This window comes from Hyperolius riggenbachi, chromosome 5 (assembly GCF_040937935.1).
Source record: "Hyperolius riggenbachi isolate aHypRig1 chromosome 5, aHypRig1.pri, whole genome shotgun sequence".
Lineage (NCBI taxonomy): Eukaryota > Metazoa > Chordata > Amphibia > Anura > Hyperoliidae > Hyperolius > Hyperolius riggenbachi.
Window position 1 is genome coordinate 335,061,161 of NC_090650.1, and position 21,162 is coordinate 335,082,322.

Here is a 21,162-nt window from a genome sequence, read left to right on the forward strand (position 1 = left end):
GGCAGTAAAGACTGTAGCTATAGGCAGCAGCACAGATATGGTGGAAGCTATACATGGTGCTGTGCAGTACATGGGGGAGGCAGTATAGACTGCAGCTATAGTATAGTGGAACCTATAGATGGTGCTGTGCAGTACATGGGGGAGGCAGTATAGACTGTAGCTATAGGCAGCAGCACAGATATGGTGGAAGCTATACATGTTGCTGTGCAGTACATGGGGGAGGCAGTATAGACTGTAGATATGGTGGAAGCTATACATGGTGCTGTGCAGTAAATGGGGGAGGCAGTATAGACTGCAGCTACAGTAGATATGGTGGAACCTATACATGGTGCTGTGCAGTACATGGGGGAGGCAGTATAGACTGTAGCTATATGCAGCAGCACAGATATGGTGGAAGCTATACATGTTGCTGTGCAGTACATGGGGGAGGCAGTATAGACTGTAGATATGGTGGAAGCTATACATGTTGCTGTGCAGTACATGGGGAGGCAGTATAGACTGTAGCTATAGTAGATATGGTGGAACGCTGCATATATTACCCGCGCCTCGAGCGTTTCCAGACATTTTTTCCATGTCCACTCAGGCAATATGTTGGGTTTCAGGTTCCATGGTATAGAAAGGGTGTCACATTCCTTGAGGGGAGGAGACATTTATGGGAGACTTTTAAGGCGAGAAGCTTTCTGGATCTGGAAATTGGGGACACGTTCCCCTTTAGGACTAAATTCCAGATTAGATCTCAACACATTCTATGATAAATAAGGTTAGGTATCATCCGAAATATAAAATAATACTAACAACTATGAATACTGGGTAGTTATCATGTTAGGTTGCTATGATATCATGCTGTATGTACTTGTTTTTAAATAGGGATTTTATATTAAGCATTATGGTGATATATACCACCTTTTTAATAGCACTGTGTTGTATATACCTTTAAGTCTGGGGTCCACACCCCCAGGGGTGTGACCTGATGCACTATATAACCTGTGAACATACTCTTGTTTGTAAGCTATGATTAAGGAGCCATCCTACGCTCCGATACGCGTGAGCTTTTTTATTGTAACACTGATGATGGATTAAAGAGCAATAAAAGGATTTTCTAATTTCACCCAACCAATTGGTGCAGCGGGGTTTTTCTGGTTGCATATGGTGGAACCTATACATGGTGCTGTGCAGTACATGGGGGAGGCAGTATAGACTGTAGCTATAGGCAGCAGCACAGATATGGTGGAAGCTATACATGTTGCTGTGCAGTACATGGGGGAGGCAGTATAGACTGTAGCTATAGTAGATATGGTGGAACCTATACATGTTGCTGTGCAGTACATGGGGAGGCAGTATAGACTGTAGCTATAGTAGATATGGTGGAAGCTATACATGGTGCTGTGCAGTACATGGGGGAGGCAGTATAGGCTGTAGCTATAGTAGATATGGTGGAAGCTATACATGATGCAGTACATGGGGGAGGCAGTATAGATTGTAGCTATAGTAGATATGGTGAAAGCTATAAGTGGTGCTGTGCAGTACATGGGGGAGGCAGTATAGACTGTAGCTATAGTAGATATGGTGAAAGCTATAAGTGGTGCTGTGCAGTACATGGGGGAGGCAGTATAGGCTGTAGATATCGTGGAACCTATACATGGTGCTGTGCAGTACATGGGGGAGGCAGTATAGGCTGTAGCTATAGTAGATATGGTGGAAGCTATACATGGTGCTGTGCAGTACATGGGGGAAGCAGTATAGGCTGTAGATATAGTGGAACCTATACATGGTGCTGTGCAGTACATGGGGGAGGCAGTATAGACTGTAGCTATAGGCAGCAGCACAGATATGGTGGAAGCTGTATAGTTGCTGTGCAGTATGTGACAGGGGCAGCCGCGCAGAGCGTCACACAGGCCGGGCTGCTACGCTGGAACACACCTCCATTGATGATGAGCACAGACCAGAGTGAATGCCCATTGATGAAGCTGCCGCTCATTCACTCTAGGCGGTGAGGGGCGGCAGAGAGAGGCTGACTACCCTCGCATGACGGAAGTGACGCCGCCCGGCTGGGGGTGTTACGTGCTGACATCACATTGCGTGGGCTCCTCCGGTCCTGGGCGGCGGAGAAGATGGCGGTGTGCTCAGGTTGGTGTGAGGCTGGCCTGGGGATTGTCCTGTCATACCACCTATCACGATGTGACCCCCGTGCTGTGTCTGGCTGCATGCATGCTCATCCATCCATCCTTCACACCCCGCCGGGCTCTGTGCCATGTCAGCCTGGGACAGTCCGATCCCTCCTCCTAGAGCGGCCACTCTATTCATGGGTGTCAGTCAGTGGGCATGGCTGGGTGCCTCTGCCATAGGACGGGCATGACACCTTTATGTGACCAGGCACACCAGCCTATGGCACGCCCCATTTCATTTATTGAATGAATGCGCTGAAGTTCTGGGAGCAGCAGGACTCTTCTCTTTTAGGCTGGCCATACATTGCCTGGCATTTGCTGCAGATTTACACATTGGGCTAATAATACCTAGATTCGTAAAATCCAGTCATCTGCAGATTAGTTTTTTTTTATTTAGTAATGCTCTGCACTACTTGTGTGATTTGCATCCCTTCATGTACATCCAATTTTAAGTTATATTTTATTTACACATAGGAGATGCTAACAATGTCATTTCCCACTTTTTTCATATTTTGATGTAGTACACACAAAAACACATTTTTTTGCACAGTGCAATGCATTACATCAGTGGTCCTCAAACTAAGGCCCGTGGGCCGAATCCCCCCCCCCCCCCACACACACACAAAATGTATTATAGATGTGGTCCTCCACATTTTTAAATATTGGTGGTCCGCATATAGAATAAAGCCAGAAAGCAGTAATTCGCTAGTTTCCAATCAAATTCCACATCAGGTGACACTGTTGTCCAATTGGACTGAAGGTTGTCACCTTAGTATGCATCACTGTCTGGCCCGCAAAGACTTCTATGTTTACTCCGGCCCCCCAGCAGTACTCTGAAGTATGTTGATCCGGCCCTCGACCCAAACCGGTTGGAGACCCTTGCATTACATGCAGCAGGGACATCATTGTTTAGGACTAGAGATAATGAATTGCATTTTTTTTCTTAATCATGCAAATTTTGTTGGTGTCTGTTGGCAACTTGGAACTGTGCCAAGTCCACAGTGACTGCATTTCATTGGACCATTTGATCCAAGTGGTATATAAACTGCAACAAAATGCAAAATGTACATCAGAGTCTTTAGTGTGAAAATAAAACCAATACATTTGGCAGCCTCCATATTTGTTTCCTTTCAGTTATCCATTAAAAATTAGGCTGGATGAGTGCAGGTTTAACCACTTCAGTCCGCAGATGTTTTCACCTTCAGGACGGAACCAATTTTCCCCTGTCAGCGCTCCTCTCATTCATTCACCAATAACTTCACTACTCATCACACGTAAATGATCTATATTTTTCTATATACATACCTGGGGCTTCCTTCAACTCCCTTCAGGCTGCTCGATCCCTCGCGATTCTTGTGCGCCGCAGTACATGGGGGAGGCAGTATGGACTGTAGCTATAATCAGCACTGATATGGTAGAAGCCATGCATGGTGCCTTATGCCTAATACACACCATACAATTTTCTGTTATGCCGGGCATACACGGCTCGTTTTTTTTTTTATTATCAATCGAGCCGCTGATGGCTCGATTGATAATATCCGACAGGTCCGATTGCCCGCCGGATCGATTCCCTGCTCGATACCCACGGGTGGACAATAGCGGGGAATCGAGCGGAAGATAAGGAAGTGCCCACGGGGAGCCGCGGGCATCAATCCGGATGGCCGCAGGGACATGGCGGGAGTCGATCCGGCAGCTAATCGAGCCGCCGGATCGCATCGTGTATTCCCAGCATCAGATTTTTCTGTTTGATTTTCTGTACTTACCGTAGATTATTTTCTGTAAAGTACTGGTAGAGACTGGTCATTATCTCTGGTGCATTGTCTTCTGGTTATCTCCTGCTGAGTAGAACAATGCTTAATTGCTAGGCAGTTAGATGGTAAGATAGATAATTTCCAACATGTTGGAAATGATCTATCTGGCAGGTAAATCTAATGCCTGGCATACACGGCTCGTTGCTTCCTTATCAGTCAAGCCGCTGATGGCTCGATTGATAATATCCGACAGGTCCGATGACTTGCCGGATAAATTCCCCGCTCAATCCCCACGGGCAGACAATAGCGGGGAATCGAGCAACTGATAAGGGATGCCCGCAGGGACGAGCGGGAATCGATCCGCGTGGACGAGCGGTGACGTGCCGGCATCGAGCCGCTGGCTCGATCCGGCGCATAAAACTCACCGTGTATTCCCAGCATAATGCTGGGTTTACACCATACAATTTTCTGTTAGATTCTTCTGTTATTCTGGGCATACACGGTAGGATTATTCCTTATCAATCGAGCTGCTGATGGCTCGATTGATAATTTCCGACAGGTCCGATGACTAGCTACCTGTGCTGCGGCCACCTATTACCGATTCCCCGCTCGATCCCTGCGGGCAGACAATAGCGGGGAATCGAGCTGAAGATAAGGAGCACCCGCAGGGACGTGCGGGAATCAATCCGGACGGCGGCGGGAGTCAATCCAGCGGCTAATCGAGCCGCCGGGTCAACTCGTGTATGCCCAGCATTAGATTTTTCTGTTAAGCTGGCCATACACTAGGCCGATTCCCGCCAGATCGACAGCAGTTTCGATCACTGGGATCGAATCTGCTGTCACATCGTTCCCGCTACACGCCGAATTTCGATCTATTTTGTCCAATCCCATCGATCGCTCCATGCGGAAAATTACCGTTGATCGCCCGCGGGTAGGGAGCGCGTCGCTAGCGGCGTTCGAGTGCCCGACGACCGACGCAATAGAGTGGCAATACATTACCTGCTCCGCTGGCGCGACTCACCCCGGTCACCGCTGCTCCGTCTCCGCTCTGGTCTCCGGGTCCGGCATGCTTCACTTCTTCTAGCCCGGCAGGAAGTTTAAACAGTAGAGGGCGCTCTACTGTTAAACTTCCTGCCGGGCAGGAAGAAGTGAAGCATGCCGGGGCCGGAGACCAGAGCGGAGACGGAGCAGCGGTGACCGGGGGCAGTCGCGCCGGCGGAGCAGGTAATGTATGCGGGGGGGAGCGGCGGCAGCAGCACCACCACCACAGATTGTGAACGGTTTCAGGCTGAAATCGGTTCACAATCTGTTTGCAGTAAAGGCAGCCATACGATCCCTCTCTGATCAGATTTGATCAGAGAGGGATCGATCTGTTGGTCGACTCTGATGGCAAATCGACCAGTGTATGGCTACCTTTAGATTTTCTTTTAGAATGCATAATTAGATTATTTTCTGTAGAGAATGGTCATTATCTCTGGTGCATTGTCTTCTGTTTATCTCCTGCTGAGTAGAACAATGCCTAATTGCTCGGCAGATAGATCGTAAGATAGATACATTTCCAACATGTTGAACTTTATCTGGCAGGTAACAGAAAATTGTATGGTGTAAACCCAGCATTAAGGTGCGTACATACGCACTACCGGCGGCAACGCCGGGTCCGCCGGACCCTCCCGCTGGGTGGACGTTCAGCCAACAGTAGTGCGTGTGTACGCGCTGTTAGCGGACTGATAAGGCTGTTTCTGAACGATCCACTCAGCACGTACACAAGCACTACTGTTGGCTGAACGTCCGCCCAGCGGGAGGGTCCGGTGGACCCGCCGTTGCCGCTGGTAGTGCTTGTGTACGCAACTTAACAGAAAATCTTCCAGAAAATGGTATGGTGTGTACTAGGCATTACAGTCAGTGCAGTACATGGGGGAGGCAGTAAGAACTTTAGCTATAGTAAGCACAGATATTGTGAAATCTAACCATGTTGCTGTACAGACAGAGCAGTACATGGGGGAGGCAGTATAGACTGTAGCTGTAGTCAGCACAGGTATTATGAAAGCTATACATGTTGCTGTGCAGACAGTGCAGTACATAGGGGAGGCAGTATAGACTGTAGCTATAGTCAGCACAGATATGGTGAAAGCTATACATGTTGCTATGCAGTACAAAGGGGGAGGCAGTATAGACTGTAGCTATAGTCAGCACGGATGTGGTGGAAGCTATACATGCTGCTGTACAGGCAGTGCAGTACATGGGGGGTAGGGGAGCAGTATAGACTGTAGCTATAGTTGAAACAGATATGGTGGAAGCTATACATGTTGCTGTGCAGTTAGGGTTGCAACGGTATGAAATTCCACGGTAAAACATCTAAAAAAAAAGTATGGCATTATACAATTATTTCAATCCGGGGCCCCTTCTTACATTACATAATGTGCCCCCACCCCAGTGAGGGTGCCCCACTCCCTCGGCAAACATGATTAAAGAGAACCAGAGCTTTTATACATACCTGGGGCTTCCTCCAGCCCCATAAGCCTGGATCGCTGCCTGGATCCGCCGGTACCTGGTCCCGTCATTTCTGCCAGTCGGCCGGCGGACGCGGCCAATTGTCCGCATCACAGGGGCTCCCTCCATATGCTTACGCGTGCGGCTGCATACTACGCAGCCGCATGCGTAAGGCTATGGAGTGAGCCCCTGTGCATGCGGCTAATTGGTCGCGTCCGCCGGAAGTGACGGGACCCGGTACCGGTGATAGAGGAAGCGGAGGATGGCGGCGTGGGAGCGATCCAGGCTTATGGGGCTGGAGGAAGCCCCAGGTATGTATAAAAGCTTTATCATTTTTCCAGCATTGATCATCTCTGGTTCCCTTTAAGCCGCAGGGAGATTTTGGGTGCTGGGTAAAACTGTGAAAAAGGCTCACCCTGCTCCTGCAAAAGTCCTGGTGGCATTCGAGATGGGTGTAGCCAGTAATAGGTGGCTGCAGCACAGGTAGCCAGGGATAGATGTAGCCAGTAATAGGAGGTAGCTAGTAATAGATGTAGCCAGTAGTAGGTGGCTGCAGCATAGATGGCCAGGAATAGGTGTAGTCAGTAGTAGGTGGGCGCAGCATAGGTAGCCAGGGATAGGTGTAGCCAGTAATAAATAGGTGGCCGCAGCATAGGTAGCCAGTAATAGGTGGCCGCAGCACAGGTAGCTAGTAATAGATGTAGCCAGTAGTAGGTGGCTGCAGCATAAGTAGCCAGGGATAGGTGTAGCCAGTAGTAGGTGGCCGCAGCATAGGTAGCCAGGGATAGGTGTAGCCAGTAATAAATAGGTGGTCGCAGCATAGGTAGCCAGGGATATGTGTATTCAGTAATAAATAGGTGGTCGCGGCATAAGTAGCCAGGGATAGGTGTAGCCAGTAATAGGTGGCCGCAGCATAGGTAGCCAGGGATAGATGTAGGTGGCCGCAGCATAGGTAGCCAGGGATAGGTGTAGCCAGTAATAGGTGGCCGCAGCATAGGTAGCCAGGGATAGATGTAGGTGGCCGCAGCATAGGTAGCCAGGGATAGGTGTAGCCAGTAGTAGGTGGCCGCAGTATAATTAGCCAGAGATAGGTGTAGCCAGTAGTAGGTGGCCGCAGCATAGGTAGCCAGGGATAGGTGTAGCCAGTAGTAGATGGCCGCAGCATAGGTAGCCAGGAATAGGTATAGCCAGTAGTAGGTGGCCGCAGCATAGGTAGCCAGGGATAGGTGTAGCCAGTAGTAGGTGGCCGCAGCATAGGTAGCCAGGGATAGGTGTAGCCAGTAGTAGGTGGCTGCAGCATAGGTAGCCAGGGATAGGTGTAGCCAGTAGTAGGTGGCCGCAGCATAGGTAGCCAGGGATAGGTGTAGCCAGGGATAGGTGTAGCCAGTAGTAGGTGGCCACAGCATAGGTAGCCAGGGATAGGTGTAGCCAGTAGTAGGTGGTCGCAGCATAGGTAGCCAGGGATAGGTGTAGCCAGTAGTAGGTGGCCGCAGCATAGGTAGCCAGGGATAGGTGTAGCCAGTAGTAGGTGGCCACAGCATAGGTAGCCAGGGATAGGTGTAGCCAGTAGTGGCTGGATAGTGTAATGGTTAAAGAGAACCCGAGGTGGGAATTACTTTTACTATTGGGGCACAGAGGCTGGTTGTGCGCACTAAGACCAGCCTCTGTTGCCCCATCGTGTGTCTCCATGTCCCCCCTGCTCGCCGCTATACCCCCCGCATTGCTGGCGACACGCAGCGTGTCGCCAGCTCAATGTTTACCTTGCGCTGTCAGTCAGCGCTGCTCCCCTGCCTCCTCCGCATCGGCGCACCCGCCCGTGTCCCTTCCCTCCCGCTGATAGGAGGGAAGTGACGCGGCGGGTGGCGCCGATGCGGAGGAGGCGGGGGAGCGACGCTGACTGACAGTGCAAGGTAAACATTGAGCTGGCGACACGCTGCGTGTCGCCAGCAATGCGGGGGGTATAGCGGCGAGCAGGGGGGACATGGAGACACACGATGGGGCAACAGAGGCTGGTCTTAGTGCGCACAACCAGCCTCTGTGCCCCAATAGTAAAAGTAATTCCCACCTCGGGTTCTCTTTAAGGGCTCTGCCTCTGACACAGGAGACCTGGGTTCAAATCTCGGCTCTGCCTGTTCAGTAAGCCAGCACCTGTTCAGTAGGAGACATTGGGCAAATCTCCCTAACACTGCTACTGCCTATAGAGCGCGTCCTAGTGGCTGCAGCTCTGGCGCTTTGAGTCCGCCAGGAGAAAAGCGCCATATAAATGTTCTGTGTTTGTTCGTTTAGTAGGTGGCCGCAGCATAGGTAGCCAGGGATAGGTGTAGCCAGTAGTAGGTGGCCGCAGCATAGGTAGCCAGGGATAGGTGTAGCCAGTAGTAGGTGGCCGCAGCATAGGTAGCAAGGGATAGGTGTAGCCAGTAGTAGGTGGCCGCAGCATAGGTAGCCAGGGATAGGTGTGGCCAGTAGTAGGTGGCCGCAGCATAGGTAGCCAGGGATAGGTGTAGCCAGTGGTAGGTGGCCACAGGATAGGTAGCCAGGGATAGGTGTAGCCAGTGTTAGGTGGCTGCAGCATAGGTAGCCAGGGATAGGTGTAGCCAATGGTAGGTGGCCGCAGCATAGGTAGCCAGTGCTAGGTGGCAGCAACATAGGTAGCCAGGATAGGTGCCTGCAGTATAGAGAGCGGGGGGGTACACAGCAGCAGGGGGTTCAAATACTCACTTGCCGGGTCCTGCACGCATGTACTGGCTTCAATATCTTCCTGTTCTTCCCTCTCCTTGTAACAGTGCCCGGGAGTGCTGTTTCAGGGAAATGGGACGCAAGAACAGGAAGGAGGAAGAAGCCAGTACACGCGTGCAGGGCCCGGCAAGTGAGTATTTCTTTATCTCCGCTTCTGCGTCGCATCCCCGCCGCTACATCGCCCCACCTCCCGAAAACCGTCAAAACGTGATTGTGCATGGTGTGATTACCATGCACAATCAAACCACGGTATACCGTCATACCGCGGCAACCCTATGTGTGCAGTACATGGGGGAGGCAGCAAAGATATGGTGGAAGCTATACATGTTGCTTCACCATTTTTTTTTATTTTGTTTTTTTCCCCCAACACAAATTAAGCTTTTTGTAGGTGATACTTGTTCTCAGTAATTGCTTTTTCTATGCATTTTATAGGCAGATACAAAAAAAGAAACGAAAACATACACTATTTTTTCAATTCCATCTCTTATAGTTTTAAAATAAGCCATGCTTCTATAAATAAAACCCACCCATTTTATTTGCCCATTAGTCCCAGCTATCACAACATTTAAATTATGTCCCTAGTACAATGTATGGCGTCAATATAATATGTGGAAATAAAGGTGTATTTTTTAGTTTTTTTTGTGTCCCATCAATTGAGTCCTTATGTACTAAAATAACAGTAATATGCCCTCATGCCAACTATTTATGGATTTTTTTTTCCATCTGTTTGCATGTTAAAGTGGACTCAAATTAAAAATACAAGATTTCAGAAATAAAATCTATTTTCTAAATTATAATAATAAATAGCAGCCTTTTTTCAGCTGCATGATGACAAATATAAAATATTTTACATTTATTGGAGGAACCCCTCCCTTCCTTTCAAATTGCCGGGATTTTTCCAGCAAACTGGTGGAGTAGATGGTGTTCGGCAATGGAGGAATTGCTAATGGCTGCCCCCAGTATAACCCTAGCTATGAAAAGAGAAGGGTGAAAAGCATACACTGAAATGATCATAGGCTTGAAGGAGTGTTTATTTATCTTTGTATGTGCAAGTAAATATTGTGGTGCAAGTGGTGCAAGTAAATATTTTTAAGTAAAAAAATGTATGGTTTGGGTCCGCTTTAACTGGGGCGGAGGGTAGGGGGCTTTGGAACGGGTTAATATTATATTTTTTTATAAAAAATCTGAGGTGTGTGTTGTTTAACTTTTGGTTTACCACCAGGATATTTTTTTTCTCCCCCTACGTTCATTCACATAATTGTTATAAGCTTAAGTGGTTGATGACCCCATCAACTTAAGACTTTAGAAAGGTAGTTCAGAAGTGGACTATTAAGGCGCGTACACAAGCCATACTGTAGCTAACGACGGGTTGGTTATACCCTCCCGCTGGGCAGGCGTTCTGCCGACAGTAGGACGTGTATACACACCTTAACTCTTACTATAGGCATGGTTTTAATAGCTAGCCATAAACAGTTTGATAACTGCCTGACCTGATTAGTGATCAATCACTCTCCAATCAGGACCTGATTGGGTAGTACAATAGTGATTAAACTCCCACCTTTTTCAACTCGATATCTTTTAGATTACAACAAATATCTGATATGCAGTCAGTCAAACCAACTGCTGCTAGTATTAAACCCAGGACACACTCACCCTGCCCTGCTCCATCAGCCCTCTGCTCTCCCGCATAGCAACAGAACGCTTTGTCAGCACTTTGCATATTAGTCTCAGCCCAGCTATGTCACCAGAGTGATCGTGTTCCGATCCCCATGGAGCAATGTCAATCAAGAGTGTGTAAGAGCCTTTACACCTATCAGTGCAGCTCTCTTCCCTAACAGATATTGTCCAGTACCCTTTCTATTGTATAATCACTGGCAGAGTCAATTAAAGTGAACAAATCAGTTGGAAAAGTCAACCTGTGTGTGGTCCCGTAAATACTTCTTAAGACTGTGGCCCATATGCAGTTGACTTTTTCTCCTGAGTTTTATTGTAAAGAGAATATGAAAATGACCGTATTTTTCAGACGATAAGACACTTTTTCTCCCACAAAAGTGGGGAGAAAAAGTCCCTGCGTCTTATAGTCTGAATACAGGGAGTCACCGACATACGAACGCCCGCTCATACGACTGACTCCATGTACTGTCCCCTCCATAAAGTAATTAGCGTCAGGAGCCACGAGCATCACTCACCAGACCCAAGGGTGCCCACGATGATCAGCTGCTGGCCACCTTTGTCTTTCCTAGTGTACTCCTCCGGAGTCCTTCGTCCATATTCCACTCCTGTTAAAATGCAACTAAGCAGCAGTTGCCACGGGTATGACTCTTCTCCTTTCTTGAGCCTGTGGCGATTAGCTGCTTCGGTCTCTCTCTCCTTCACCCCCCCCCCCCCCCCCCCTAGTGCCCGCACTTCCTGGTCATGTCATTACAGACGTGACCAGGCACTAGCAATGATAATCTTTGGCGCAGGAAGTGGCCAGTGCCTTGGATCGTGCCCGTTTCTAGTGGTCGGACAGGATGTTGCTCCAGCAGCAATGGCAGATGAGCTCCACACACGTCGCATGTCCTTTCTGGTCCGGGACCCACACGTGCTGCATGTCCTTCTTGGCCCAGGATCCACATGTGCAGCAGGTACTTCTGGTCCGTGATCCACAAGAGATGCATGTACTTCCTGGTCCGGCATCCACATGCGACACTTGTACTTTCTGGTCTGGGATTCACATGCGGCGCTTATACTTCCGGGTCCGGGATCCACATGCGGCGCTTGTACTTCCTGGTCCGGGATCCACATGCTCCGCATGTACTTTCTGGTCCGAAATCCACACGTGCAGCATGTCCTTCCTAGTCCTAGGCGTCCTTTTTCACTAGTAACAGCGACCCCTGCGTTGTTATCATTTATAAGCACAATTTGTATTGCAATAATGTCTTGCCATTCCTATTCTTAATGCCCAAAGTTTTATATTTTGTCTTTGTTTTAGTCACAGTTCCTCGCAATTTCCAGTTATTGGATGAGCTTGAAGAGGGGCAGAAGGGAGTTGGAGACGGTACAGTCAGCTGGGGCCTTGAGAATGATGAAGATATGACTCTTGCTCGATGGACAGGGATGATAATTGGTCCCCCAAGAGTGAGCTACCAGCTGTTTTCAATAACCATGCTTATTTTTGTTTACATCCTTTGTTTCAGCTTATCAAAACCTATGTCATAAAATAGTTTTCTATTTCTAAACCAGACAGATCACTTAACGTTATGTGGTGTTACTGTAAAAATCTGATGTTGCAAACAGTTATTTTATTTACAAACTTTGAGAAAGGTGTATCAAATGGAAAACCATGGCAGAGCTGGTGTATAAGTAGAGTACATGCTCAGATTAAAGAAATCCATAAGAAAAAACTCCCCTCTGAGGGATACTTACCTCGGGAGGGGGAAGCTTCTGGATCCTAATGAGGCTTTCCCAGTCGTCCTCAGTCCCGGTGAACCAGGGCTGGAACCCCCCTAATGTTGTAGAGGAAAATATTTCCCTACCGCGATCGAGAACAGGCACAGTAGCGGCTCTTCGCTGGGCTCTGGCGGAAGTAGCCGGGTCATACAGTGCCTGCACAGTATAGCGGACCCATTTGGGCTCTACTATTTCCGCCGGAGCCCGAGCAGAGAGCCGTGCTGTGCTGGAGCTAGAAAAGGTAAATATTGCAGGGACTAAAGCGCCACTGATGACATCCTTGTTGACTGTGGTTTCGGGTGCTTCCAGTGCTGGATCGAAGAAGATTGTGTTATTTTATTTTTTTTGCCAAACTGAGCAGGGTCATCTTGTATTGAGTCTGCTATGAGGCCTTTTATTGTATTAAATATGTTTCCAATCATGGAGGCACTCAGTGTATGTGTTGGATTCGTTTGTATCCCTTGTTAGTTTAGGGATAGGGATCCCTTAGTGAGAGTTGCCTAGGCTGAGGGGCTCAACCACATGAAATGGTGGATCGGGTCCACTAACTGGAAGAGAACATGTACCCCATCCAATCAATGGAATCTGTTTTTTTGGATCACATTTATTAGATGCTGCTTGTTTTCTTCACTTTTCTTGCTGATTGTGAAGGTGGAGAAAATTGTTTCTTCTGCTTCTTTAAAATGGCAAAGCCATTAGAATAATCCTCTAGTCCCTCACAGAGCACTGTCGCCACAACTCCTAACGTATTGCTGAGTTAGCGGGATCTAACAAATATGCTTTATCACGTGCAAAATAGCTCTGCACCGTTTCCGTTAGATTCAATTTGGCGTTAGTTCAAGAACAAGTGATAGGCCTGGTTTCAGCAATTCAACAGTAAAATTGGCATTTTAGCTTCTGTAATATGTGGAACACTGATGAATTTAAAGCGCTGCTAAAAGCCAGTCTAAAGTCAAAATTAAAATTCAGACAGCAGGGCTAGTGCTCTGAGTACGGCACTGCCCTGCTTTTGTCTCCTGCCATAACAGCGATTTTACAAATTGTATTTGAGTGTCTGACAGTTTCCCCTCTCCTGTGCCAGACGTCCTCCTGAGACTTAAGACATTATTGTTTCTACTTGCGTGCCATGTCTCCAAAAAGAATGCGGCACGCGTGCTGATATTGAATTGCATCCAAATCCAATAGCTCTGCCGATGTATGGCTATAGGGATTGAGATGTGATGTTGGAAAAACATAGCGATGTGACACTTTGCGTTACAATGTGGCCAATATGATGCACCGCAATGCCCCACTGTGAAGCTACGCTGTTAAAAGAACAAAATGAAGCCAAAGACTTTACTATTTGTTCAGTCGTACAGTACAGGTAGAGAAATGAGATTTCTGTACAGCACTGTGGGGTTTTCCATGTTTGCAAAGAAACATACTTTGAATAATTTTTCATGTCTGAAAAATCACAGCTAGCTGCAGACTGAGATGAAAATAGTACTTATTACAAAATAACTTGTGCTGCAAGGATTTATGTTGTATCACAATTTTAACTCCGTTTTGGGTTCTCTGTCCACAGCTTCCTGACATAAATATCACCCAGGTTGCGATAAAATGTTTATTTGTTGCTGTCTCTATCACTAGAGACATTTCCTCACATCTGAACAGGAAGTGGTGGAAATTCTCAGAGGCTGTGGCATACAGCAAAATCCAAAAAAAGGTTTAATTGTCTTACCACTCTGTCCAAAACGTGAGCAGTTATAAGTGAGAAGCCATCATACAGCTGTGTACTTCGCATCCGCATAATCTCCAGTGCTTGTGTGCTAACGTTGGTGTCCTCATTATAGCCTTCTGTAGTCCCTATACCTGGAACCAGAAGCTGCAAATCTTCAAAATAAGTGAACACATAGGCCCGGTTCACAATGGCACTAACAAATGGTCTGTTAGCATATCGTAACAGAACCGATCCTAGCGGATGCTAAAGCGTCCATTGTTGACCTATAGATCCGTTCACATTGGTCTGTTCGAATGGATCCGCTCCACTGAATGGACAGCGAATTTGGTTCTGCATCAATTTTTCCATACAGTGGAGCCCAGCAGAACTAAAATGGAGGCAGTATATGGAAGCCAATAAGAAAACGCATGTACACAACACACTGGCTGTTAAACCTCTCTAGCCAGAAAATCTACTTTGGTGTGTACTTCTGCAGCAAGGCAGCAGAGTGTTGGCTTACTAAGCACAGGGGCTTGGGTGTCTGGAAGTCATCGGGCAGGGCAGGAGGTCTGAAACTAATCCGTAGTTGGTGTGTGGGGAGCAAGCAGGAGGGAGGGGGCAGGTGTGTGCATCCTGAGGCCATGTTTTACAAGGAAAGAAGGGTCTCTCAAAGTGGGAGAGAGGAGCAGAACGATGTAGCGGCGGCTGAGGGCAAAAAAAGGAAAGCAGACTAAAGGCCTCGATTCATCAAGACTTATCGAATCAATTAACGACAGCTCGGTAAAATACCGAACTCGATAAGTTGATTTTAGGATTCATCAGTTATCTACAGCTGTTAGCGAGCATTTGGTAATCATTCGGTAAAACGAAGGAAAGTGCAATTCATGAAAATGAAAGTGGGCATGGTTTAGCGTTAAATTTAGGATTAGTTATCTCCTTCACTGCTCTGTCGTTATTCCTGTCAGATCATTGCTGACAGAGAAGTTGGAGCCATTTGAAGTGGCTAGGTATCAGCTGAGAGTGATTCAAAGGCGCAGAAGGGCAAGAATAAGGTCTAAAACTACATCAATTTGCAAGAGAATGGATTTATTTGCTATACCAGGACATCTGCATTTCTCTTGAATCATCCTGTAAGAGAACACAGGCAGTGCCAGGGTTATCTAAATTGCTGGCTGCACTACATTTTTTTCAGAAAAGGCTCCTATCAAGCCGTAGCTGGGGAAATTGTGGGATTGTCCCACGCCACTTCCAGAATCCTGGTCCAGGTGTTAAGCCCTATTCGGAATGTTGCTACGTGGTGTTCAAAGGACTGCCTTTTTACCCACAATTCCACAGGAATCTTATGGCCTTGTGTTAAATTACCACTGTAAAATGGGAATATCGAAATGTTACCGAATGGTTACCGCAATGTTATCGAAATTTTATCGAATTCACACCGAATGCGGAAAAACCTTGATGAATACAACTAGAAATCGATAAACTTCGAATTCGGTAATTTAACAAACTGGAAAAAGTTATCTCAAAGACAATGATGAATCGAGGCCCATAGATGGCTACTTTAGCACCTTCTGTTGAAATGGAAATGGATACCAATGGACAGGGGACTAGTCCTGGGAAAAGAGGGGAGTGGACTCACCTGGAAAACTGAGCCAAAAATGGGCGTGGTCACGGTTGGGGGCCAAATATACATGACCTTAGCAGTGATGTAAAAGGTCTGCCGGGGAAGTTTGAGCTCTGCCATAGTGTATCCCCCCCTCAAAATAGATGTAATCTGACAGCATTTCACCAAAAAGACACAATCTGGTAGAAGTTCCACCAAAATACAGATAATATGGCAGTGGTTCCCCCAAAATAGACAATGTGGCAGCAGCAGTCCCCCCAACATACACATAATTTGGAAGCAGATCCCCCAAAATATGCGAAACCTGGCAGCGGATAACCCAAAATACACGTAACACCCAAAATACATATAATCTGGCAGCAGTGGTCCCCCAAACATACACAATCTGGCAGCAGTTCCGCAAAATACACGTAACCTTGCAGCAGACGTTCCCCAAAATTTATAACAGTGGTTCCACAAAAATGCAGATAATAGGTAGCCAGGTCTATAGGTGTCCCCAGTATAAGTAGCCATGAGTATAGTAGTCCCCAGTATATGTAGCCAGGGGTATATGTGCCTAGTATATGTAGCCAGGGGTATACAGTGGGTTGCAAAAGTATTCGGCCCCCTTGAAGGTTTCCACATTTTGTCATATTACTGCCACAAACATGAATCCATTTTATTGGAATTCCACATGAAAGACCAACACAAAGTGGTGTACACGTGAGAAGTGGAACGAAAATTATGTATGATTCCAAACATTTTTTACAAATCAATAACTGCAAAGTGGTGTGTGCATAATTATTCGGCCCCCTTTGGTGTGAGTGCAGTCAGTTGCCTATAGACATTGCCTGATGAGTGCTAATGACTAAATAGAGTGCACCTGTGTGTAATCTAATGTCAGTACAAATACAGCTGCTCTGTGAGGTTCTCAGAGGTTGTCTAAGAGAATCTTGGGAGCAACAATACCGTGAAATCCAAAGAACACACCAGACAGGTCAGGGATCAAGTTATTGAGAAATTTAAAACCGGCTTAGGATACAAAAAGATTTCCAAAGCCTTGAACATCCCACGGAGCACTGTTCAAGTGATCATTCAGAAATGGAAGGAGTATGGTACAACTGTACACCTACCAAGACAAGGCCATCCCCCTAAACTCACAGGCCGAACAAGGAGAGCGCTGATCAGAAATGCAGTCAAGAGGCCCATGGTGACTCTGGACGAGCTGCAGAGATCTACAGCTCAGGTGGGAGACTCTGTCTATAGGACAACTATTAGTCATGCACTGTACAAAGTTGGCCTTTATGGAAGAGTGGCAAGAAGAAAGGCATTGTTAACAGAAAGCATAAGAATTCCCGTTTGTAGTTTGCCACAAGCCATGTGGGGGACACAGCAACCATGTGGAGGAAGGTGCTCTAGTCAGATGAGACCAAAATGGAACTTTTTGGCCAAAATGCAAAACGCTATATGTGGCAGAAAACTAACACTGCACATCACTCTGATCACACCATCCCCACTGTCAAATATGGTGGTGGCAGCATCATGCTCGGGGAGTGCATCTCTTCAGCAGGGACAGGGAAGCTGGTCAGAGTTGATGGGAAGATGGATGGAGCCAAATACAGGGCAAACTTGGAAGAAAACCACTTGGAGACTGCAAAAGACTTGAGACTGGGGCAGAGGTTCACCTTCCAGCAGGACAATGACCCTAAACATAAAGCCAGGGCAACAATGGAATGGTTTAAAACAAAACATATCTATGTGTTAGAATGGCCCAGTCAAAGTCCAGATCTAAATCCAATCGAGAATCTGTGGTAAGATCTGAAAACTGCTGTTCACAAACGCTGTCCATCTAATCTGACTGAGCTGGAGCTGTTTTGCAAAGAAGAATGGGAAAGGATTACAGTCTCTAGATGTTCAAAGCTGGTAGAGACATACCCTAAAAAGACTGTCAGCTGTAATTGCAGCAAAAGGTGGTTCTACAAAGTATTGACTCAGGGGGCCAAATAATTATGCACACCCCACTTTGCAGTTATTTATTTGTAAAAAATGTTTGGCATCATGTATGATTTTCGTTCCACTTCTCATGTGTACACCACTTTGTATTGGTCTTTTACGTGGAATTCCAATAAAATTGATGCATGTTTGTGGCAGTAATGTGACAAAATGTGGAAAACTTCAAGGGGGCCAAATACTTTTGCAACCCACTGTATGTCCCCAGTATATGTAGCCAGGGGTATACGTGCCCAGTATATGTAGCCAGGGGTATATGTAGTCGGGTATATGTGCCAGTATATGTAGTCAGGGGTATATGTGCCCAGTATATGTAGCCAGGGGGTATGTGTCCCCAGTATATGTAGCCAGGGGTATATGTGCCCAGTATATGTAGGCAGGGGTTATATGTGCCCAGTATATGTAGCCAGGGGGTATGTGTCCCCAGTATATGTAGCCAGGGGTATATGTGCCCAGTATATGTAGGCAGGGGTATATGTGCCCAGTATATGTAGGCAGGGGTATATGTGCCCAGTAGATGTAGGCAGGGGTATATGTGCCCAGTAGATGTAGGCAGGGGTATATGTGCCCAGTATATGTAGGCAGGGGTATATGTGCCCAGAATATGTAGGCAGGGGTATAGGTGCCCAGTATATGTAGGCAGGGGTATAGGTGCTCAGTATATGTAGCCAGGGGTATAGGTGCCCAGTATATGTAGCCAGGGGTATAGGTGCCCAGTATATGTAGGCAGGGGTATAGGTGCCCAGTATATGTAGGCAGGTGTATAGGTGCCCAGTATATGTAGGCAGGGGTATAGGTGCCCAGTATATGTAGCCAGGGGTATATGTCCCAGTATATGTAGCCAGAGGTATATGTGCCCCAGTATATGTAGCCAGGGGTATATGTGCCCAGTATATGTAGGCAGGCTTTATATGTGCCCAGTTTATGTAGGCAGGGAGTAGATGTGCCCAGTATATGTAGCCAGGGGGTATATGTGCCCAGTATATGTAGCCAGGGGGTATATGTGCCCAGTATATGTAGCCAGGGGGTATATGTGCCCAGTATATGTAGGCAGGGGTATAGGTGCCCAGTATAGGAAGGCAGGGGTATAGGTGCCCAGTATATGAAGGCAGGGGTATAGGTGCTTAGTATATGTAGGCAGGGGTATATGTGCCCAGTATATGTAGTCAGGGGGTATATGCGCCCAGTATATGTAGTCAGGGGGTATATGCGCCCACTATATGTAGTCAGGGGGTATATGTGCCCAGTATATTTAGCCAGAGGTATATGTGCCCCAGTATATGTAGTCAGGGGGTATATGTGCCCAGTATATGTAGTCGGGGTATATGTCCCCAGAATAGGTAGTCAGGTGTCCCCCAGCAGGAGGTGAGCAGCGCAGTGGAAGGAGAGCTGTGAGAAGGGGGGGCCATCTCCCCCCCCCCCCCCCCCCCCCCCCTCTTCCCTCACCTTGGGGCTCTCCTTCCCTCGCTCTCCCCTCCAGAAGTAATGTGCGAGCACCCGGCAGCGGGCGGGACTTACCTCTCCTCGTTCCGGCGCGAGCACTCCACTACGGCTAGACTGGTCTGGTCCAGACCAGAGCAGCGGCACGCAGATCCGGCGCCGGAACGAGGAGAGGTAAGTCCCGCCAGCTGCTTGCACATTACTTCTGGAGGGGAGAGCGAGGGAAGGAGAGCCCCAAGGTGAGGGAAGGGGGGGGGGGGGGAGATGGCCCCTGTTCTCCACCGCTGCTCACAGCTCTCCTTCCACTCCGCTGCTACCTCCACACATGCCAGGGTGGACGGCGTCCACCCTCGGGAAATAGTAAGTGGACGCCGTCCACCCGCGTCCACGCCCCACTCGATCCCTGCCAATGGAACAGAAACAAAATGGACACAAGCGGATCAGTTGGAATGGAAATTTGACCCGTTTTCCCCGATCCGTTTACCTGAAAGTGCCAATGTGAACCGGCCCATATCCTCCACTATCTTCCAGATAAGTGAACACATATCCTCCACCATCCCTAATGCCTTGCTACTGTTTTAGACTACTACATTCACAGTGAGACGTTGCGGAGCTGTGTTATAAAGTCTTATAACGCAGCTTACCGCACTGCAATGCTAATCCTATGGGACTTTCACGGTGGGATGTTATCATCGCATTGTAACATTTAGCATTACTTCTAAACGCACATGTTACCAGATACAGGAACGCATACTTTTTATTGCCTGTATGCTTTACTGTACCTACTGTATGCGACGATAAAGCATAGTTAATGTGCGTTTTTGGGCGTTGTAATGCTGCGTCGTGACTTTAACATTGAATTACAACGCAACGTCCCACTGTGAATAAGCCCTGAACCTCAGAAATGTATCTTGTTAGGGCTTACTTGTGAAATCTCTAAATAGGAGTATTAATTTGCATAAACTCCAATTAAAGTTGGTTGGAAAAGCCATATACATGACATAATGACTGTGCTTTTGAAATTGTGCTGTGGTTATTAAGATGGTTACCCAGTGATTAATGAGCTGTGAAATGAAGCTATGTTAATTTGGAGCATGAGGTAGTGTGGAGATGAATTACAAATGCCAAACATCCAGTGCAACTTTCCTAATTGCAACTCTCACACTTTATCAAGGCATTTTTTTTAATTTCAGTGCTTATCACCACACATACTATAGTTTAACAATTCCTCCACCATTTACCAATAAATTAAAGCAGACTGTTTCGCCAGTTGGAAACTTGCCTTAGCTCAACCACGAAGAATTGGGAAGTTTTAGCATAAATGTGATTATTGGTATATTCCCGTTTTAAAACGCTTAAAGCACCTGTCTCTAATTTTATTTAAAAATAGGAATATTTGTTGCGCACAGTTACTAAAAGGGGTGTGGAGTCGGTACAAAAATCATCAGACTTCAACTCTGACTTTACCAACTCCTCTAATTTTCATAAAACAATCTTGTTGATTAAAAGTATGTAAAGCAAAAGACATTTCATCACTGCCAAAGCTTAGGAATTTTAAAGCTACAGAATATTAAGATGGCATCTGATTTTGGGAACAAAAAGCTCCTGCCGGCCATCCCATTCATGTAGAAAGACAATAGTTACATGTGTTAACACTCAAGTGCACTTGTTTAAACAAATTACACCTCATATTAGCAATGATTACTCTTTTGTAATGTGCCAAAATACATATTAAAATTATATATGATTATCACTTTGCAAAATAGATCAGCTGCATGTTGCATTAGTGACTAGGGAAGATCGATCAGATGCAAATAATTCTGAGTTGATGCAGGATTA

General features: G+C 47.0%; 1 protein-coding gene across 1 annotated transcript in view; it reads left to right on the forward strand.

Annotated features, from left to right (window-relative positions):
- The first annotated feature begins 2,029 nt into the window (after positions 1–2,029).
- Positions 2,030–21,162, forward strand: part of UBE2V2 (ubiquitin conjugating enzyme E2 V2) — a 34,786-nt gene continuing 15,653 nt past the window's right edge. The window contains exons 1-2 of the mRNA XM_068237361.1: positions 2,030–2,127; positions 12,117–12,262. Of these exons, the coding sequence (XP_068093462.1) occupies positions 2,112–2,127; positions 12,117–12,262 (162 nt within the window). The 5' untranslated portion in view covers positions 2,030–2,111. The remainder of the gene's footprint in view (positions 2,128–12,116; positions 12,263–21,162) is intronic.